Here is a 6,079-nt window from a genome sequence, read left to right on the forward strand (position 1 = left end):
TTGATTTTTTGGCTCAACTACAATAGTGGAAGTAGAAATCAAGCTTTATATTAGCAGGATTTTATGATGAAAACCTACTTTGTGTTATCACTCAATCCAAAACATTCATCCTCATATTAAATATATTGTGAATTCTACTTTTTCTATTCATGATTGTCATTTTTATGCTTTAAATTATGATATAATTGAAAGCATAAAAATGTCTACATATACATATATAGTACTGTTTACATATACGTATATAGTACTGTCTACATATACGTATATAGTACTGTCGAGTTCGAGTTCCATGATCACTGCTTGGGATTAGAACAACAAGTACAAGAGTAAAAAGGTTGCCACAGATCTCCACCTCCTGCTGCTAATAAAAGGCTTTTTAAAATAATGTTGTGAGTGCATCCAAAACATCCTAAATCGTACAAAGCACTTATGTAAGTGTGCATATCTTCTGGGACATGTTATCTAATCATCCCTCACATACGTCGAGCAGCTCGAGCAGGAGCCTTTACTTTGTAATGTTTAAGCAGCACAAACACACCACTTGGTAAAAAGGAGAAAACATCCTGGTTTGGGTTGAATTAAGTGCTTGTTTGGTAACGCAGCGTCACCTCACGTAACCTCACGTAACCGCATCATATAAATGACTTTTAGGAGCACGGCCACTATCAGGCCCCCAACGGAGGGAGGCGAGGCTCTTCTAAAACAATGATTTGCAAAGTTATAATAATACTAATCAGTAGAACTAGTAGTACTGTAAATACTGCTACCTTCAACCTCACAGATCTTAACTCACAATCAACTGCACCTCTCAGTGCTTTTACCTTTAAAGGCTAAAAGCGTCTTTCTTCATAGAGTCCTATTGACTGCCACACAGACACACACACACACACAGACACACACACACACGTGCTTATTCGCCGGGCTGACCTTTGACCCCACAGGTCGAGCCCCCTCGCCGCTCGGCCAATAGAAATGAGCCGAGCTGCTGCGCTGCCCCCGTCACGCCGCGGCGTGACGATGTCGAACCCCGGACTTACATCACTCAGTATTGGGGGTCAAAGTTCAACAGCAGCTGCTGCAAACAGGGCAGGAGGTTTCCACACCGAGATATTGAGATATTGCACAATAGTTTGTCAGATTGAATCTTCTTGTCAGAGCTGAAAAGCCACTAAGAAGTAAGAGATATTTTTGAAAGTAAAGAAATCAATAAGAGTTTATAAATGTGGGTTCAACAGATTTTTGCTGATTCAACAGATTTTCAATACTTATTTTTGTCCCTCCCCAGAGTATAGTAATAGCTTTATTCGTGAGGCAGGTGTAAAAACACGGTTTACAAAGACAAATAAATACAATATGAGGCACAAACCACAGGGGAAGACTTAAGACCGTGTCCAGGTCCCATGGAAACTAAAAACAAAAGAGGACGAATGCTGTGAGATGAAAAACAACAAACTCCACAAACACCCGGACATGATCAAGCTATTTCCTTTCAGAGAGAGGACGCTGTGTCCCTCTGCTGATTAATGATTGGCTGGCGGCCCGTCACACCGTGTGTTTTTTCAGATCTGCAGGGAGCAACAAGTCCGTGCATACAACCCTTCCTCCTCCTCCTCCTCCTCCTCCTCCTCCTCCTCCTCCTCCTCTTGTGGGACATCCCAGGGTATAAAAACAACGGACCTTCTCCACAGCAGACACCAATTGACCAAGAAGGACAAGCAATCCTCGGCCCTCCTGAAAACCCCCAACGGACCCCTCAGCTGATGAGGCCAAGCTCTGCACAGACTACTGAAGGTAACCCCAAGCTCCGTCTTTTCTGGGGTAGGTGGAGGAGGGGGTGTGCTGAGGGACGGGGGCTCTGCACGGGGATGCTGCTGAGTGTGAGTCGGTCTGAGCAGGAGGTTGCAACGCTTCTTTGAATTATAATGTGGGCTTTCAAATCCAGGATAAATAACAGCTGTTTTTTTAGCCATGTGTTAAACTTTCCTCTACTTGTTTCCTTCATCTGCTTCCTTTCCTTCATCACCATCTTTGGGACTTTTTTCCTAAACCTTATTGTGCTTTTTTTCTGGTGTCCACCCTCCTCTCTCTCTCACACCGAAGCTCGTCCACACCTCGAGACACTCCACTCCTTCCCTCCTTCGTGCACCCGGCTCGCTCTCCGGACTCCTCCGCCATGCCTCCTCAGCTTCCGTCCCAGAACCAGAAAGGTCCCCGCGTCCTGCAGGGCGACCTTGGCGCCCTCGGCGTGGACCTCAAGGAGTTTGTGGACACCAACGTGAGCCTCTGCCAGCCCGACTTCCTCCACATCTGCGACGGCTCCGACGAGGAGAACAAGGCCATCCTGACCCAGCTGGAGGAGCAGGGCATGATGAAGAAGCTCAGCAAATACGAGAACTGGTACGTCGGATGGGGCTTTATTGTTTTTTCGTTTGAATTATTCTTCAGTGCAAACAGATTGAAATTAATGAGTATTGGTTGGGTTTTTTTGGTGGAGGGGGGTGTATGACCTGGTTGAGGTGATACTAATGTTTACTTCTGACAGACTTATTCCCTATCTGGTCTGTGAAACAAACACCTACTCAATGCGTATTTGACAGCGCTGACCCTATTGGCACATTTCCTCAGTAACGGCAGCTGTTGAAATAAACAGCAACAGTACTAAAGGTTGACATACTGATAAACCGGTAAATCCGGCTTGTTTAGTGAGCAGCAGACTACATGTGAACCGTTGCTATTCTAAAAAGTAATGAAACGCCCTCCTTCCTCTTTCTATTTCCCTTCCCGCCTCCCCTACCTTCCCACCTCCTGCAGCTGGTTGGCCAGGACCGACCCGAGGGACGTGGCTCGGGTGGAGAGTAAGACCGTGATCGTGACCCGGGACCAGAGGGACACGGTGCCCACCCCCCCGGAGGGTGGGGTCAGCCAGCTGGGCCGCTGGATGTCCCCAGAAGAGTTCGACAAAGCGATGGCTCAGCGGTTCCCCGGCTGCATGAAAGGTACCACGGAGAACCGCTTTGGGATTAAATCAGCCCCCAATTTCAACCGAGGAAAGAAAGAAGAGTTCTCATCACGTCATGGCGTTCCAACCACATAGGAAACTAGAGGGCCGTTCGCACACTGGTCACACCTTCCTTATGTTCATACATTAAGTATCTCTCTCTCTCTCCTCAGGTCGCACCATGTATGTGATTCCCTTCAGCATGGGTCCAGTGGGCTCCCCCCTCTCTAAGATCGGCGTGGAGCTGACGGACTCCCCCTACGTGGTGGCCAGCATGAGGGTGATGACGCGGATGGGGAAGGCCGTGCTGTCCGCTCTGGGGACCGGCGAGTTCGTCCGCTGTCTGCACTCCGTCGGCTGTCCGCTGCCGCTTGAAAGTACGAAATCAAGTCATCGAGTCATCACTGCTTTGACTATTAGTACTACCAATGCTGTAACTGTTGTACTTTAGATATCCTAACCCGTGCAACAAACCAATTATTAGTTATGACTTACTAAAACTGGTTCAAATAAACCCGTTCCGTGTCCCAGAGCCCTTGGTGAACGGCTGGCCCTGTAACCCCGAGCAGACGCTGATCGCTCACATCCCGGATCGCAGGCAGATCGTCTCCTTCGGTAGCGGCTATGGAGGAAACTCCCTGCTGGGGAAGAAGTGCTTCGCCCTGCGCATCGCCTCACGTATCGCCAAGGAGGAAGGCTGGCTGGCCGAGCACATGCTGGTGAGGAGCAAAAAGAGAAAACCCATCGTGCAATTGGCACGTTTCATAGGGACTGTGACCAAACCGGATGTCTTTCCCGCTCAGATCCTGGGCGTCACCAACCCCGCCGGCGAGAAGAAGTACATGGCGGCCGCTTTCCCCAGCGCCTGTGGGAAGACAAACCTGGCGATGCTCTGCCCCGCGCTGCCCGGCTGGAAGGTCGAGTGCGTGGGAGACGACATCGCCTGGATGAAGTTTGACGACCAAGGTGAGGGACTCAAGACTTCAGGATCAAGGACATTAAAGTGACATAAACGCTCTTTCAATATTCTCTGTGCGTTTTCCTCACCAGGCAACCTACGAGCGATCAACCCTGAAAATGGCTTTTTCGGAGTCGCGCCTGGTACCTCTGCCAAAACCAATCCCAATGCCATGAAGACCATCGTGAAGAACACCATCTTCACCAATGTTGCAGAGACCAGCGACGGCGGTGTGTGCTGGGAGGGCATGGACCAGTCCCTGCCTGAGGGAGTCACCATCACTTCCTGGAAGAACCAGCCCTGGAGCTCGGAGGATGGTAAGAGTTTGTTCTTCTGACGAATCAGATCACAAGATCAAGAGTTCTCCATGAGGACGATTTTCTTTTTTTCAATGGATACAGGGATTGAACGACAAGGCGGAATTGTGAATTGTGAATTAAAGTCTCTCTCTCTCTCTCTCTCTCTCTTTTTCCCCAGGTGAACCCTGTGCTCACCCAAACTCTCGTTTCTGCACTCCGGCCGGGCAGTGTCCCATCATCGACCCGCTGTGGGAATCCCCGGAGGGAGTTCCCATCGAGGCCATCATCTTTGGAGGGCGCAGGCCAGAAGGTGAGCAGGCACTCACGAGGGGAAGAATACGCAACGACACGAGGGAATTAATTGAGGGATGAGACTAATCCATGTTGCCACTGTGCCTCCTTCAGGCGTTCCCCTGGTCTACGAGGCGTTCAGCTGGCAGCACGGAGTGTTTGTCGGAGCGGCGATGAGGTCGGAGTCCACCGCTGCCGCTGAGCACAAAGGTTTGTGTTGACCCTCTCTAGTGAGGTCTTCAGTGGGACCAACCATTCGATTGATTCTACAGATTGTTCTAACCCAGAAGACCTGAAGGACACTGGTCATCCTTCAAACCACCAAGCTCCCCCCGTGTAGTGTTTGTGAGATACTTACGCATCCTTTCCTTTCCTTCCACAGGCAAGGTGATAATGCACGACCCCTTCGCCATGCGCCCCTTCTTCGGCTACAACTTTGGCCACTACCTCTCTCACTGGCTGAGCATGGCCGACCGCCCCGGCGCCAAGCTGCCCAAGATCTTTCACGTCAACTGGTTCCGCAAGAGCCAGACCGCCGGATTCCTCTGGCCCGGCTTCGGCGACAACATCCGCGTGCTGGACTGGATGTTCCGGCGGGTGAGCGGCGAGGCCGACGGCGTGCCCTCCGCCGTGGGCTACCTGCCCAGTCACGACTCCATGGACCTCCGGGGCCTGCAGAAGGACGTGGACCTCAACGAGCTGTTCTCCCTGGATCGGGAGTTCTGGCAGAGCGAGGTGGAGGAGGTGAGGAGGTACTTTGCCGCGCAGGTGAACGAGGACCTGCCTAAGGAGGTGGCCGAGGAGCTGGAGTTCCTGCAGCAGAGGGTGAAGCGGATGTAAAGAGCGGGAAAATCCGCAAGAGCTCGTTGGGGATTCTGAAACAGCCTGTGATTCAAGAATAGAATTTTGGTGATACAAGAGAGACATGAAAGTTGTACAACAGAATGTGAATAATTCTAGAATATATTACGTGTTATGCAGAAAATTATTTTTATTTGAGGAGGGTCTTTACAACTTATATAAGTATAAGAGGCATAATTCTCCTCTGATCGTTATTTTAGGACCCCCCCCCCCTGAACCCTCCCACTCCGTTTTAGTCAGATCATTAATCTGAAAACACTTGTGTTGATAATTGATTAAAAATGTTATGTAGAAAGTGTAGATTTAACAAACATCGCTGTGCTCGTGGTAAAAATGAACATGAGCGCTGTCGAATCAAATCAAGCCTGCTGATCACAATAAAAATGTTCCCTTTCCATCCATTCGGATGCTGTCGTATCAGTGTGATGTATTTAACAGTATTGTCCTACTGAAGGTCTGAATGTGACTATTGAGTGGTAACTTATTGTGAGCACACGGCTGTGTGGATTTGTGTGGCACGGAAAGACTAAATGAGTCACGGTTTGAGCCCCTGAACACAGGTTGGAGTTTCTGTTCCTGTCTTTACTTTTTGTCTTAATTTATTTTTATACGACGTCCGTGTTTCTTGGTTCTGTTGTGATGGAAGAGAACAAATAAAGGTATTTTCATGGA

General features: G+C 49.4%; 1 protein-coding gene across 1 annotated transcript; it reads left to right on the forward strand.

The window, feature by feature from the left end:
- Positions 1–1,561: 1,561 nt before the first annotated feature.
- Positions 1,562–6,079, forward strand: pck1 (phosphoenolpyruvate carboxykinase 1 (soluble)). Its single transcript, XM_040204605.2, has 10 exons — positions 1,562–1,791; positions 2,101–2,397; positions 2,812–2,996; positions 3,172–3,375; positions 3,530–3,717; positions 3,802–3,964; positions 4,049–4,273; positions 4,434–4,565; positions 4,661–4,756; positions 4,929–6,079. The coding sequence occupies exons 2-10, from the start codon at positions 2,174–2,176 to the stop codon at positions 5,384–5,386; spliced, it is 1,875 nt and encodes a 624-aa protein (XP_040060539.2). The 5' UTR covers positions 1,562–1,791; positions 2,101–2,173; the 3' UTR covers positions 5,387–6,079.

The sequence above is a fragment of the Gasterosteus aculeatus genome, chromosome 17 (genome assembly GCF_964276395.1).
Source record: "Gasterosteus aculeatus chromosome 17, fGasAcu3.hap1.1, whole genome shotgun sequence".
Lineage (NCBI taxonomy): Eukaryota > Metazoa > Chordata > Actinopteri > Perciformes > Gasterosteidae > Gasterosteus > Gasterosteus aculeatus.

Coding starts and splice junctions, on each gene's coding strand:
- pck1 (XM_040204605.2), top strand. CDS start 2,174: ATGCCTCCTCAGCTTCCGTCCCAGAACCAGAAAGGTCCCCGCGTCCTG. Junction 2,997..3,171: donor GTTCCCCGGCTGCATGAAAG/GTACCACGGAGA, acceptor CTCTCTCCTCAG/GTCGCACCATGTATGTGATT. Junction 4,757..4,928: donor CGCTGCCGCTGAGCACAAAG/GTTTGTGTTGAC, acceptor TTCCTTCCACAG/GCAAGGTGATAATGCACGAC.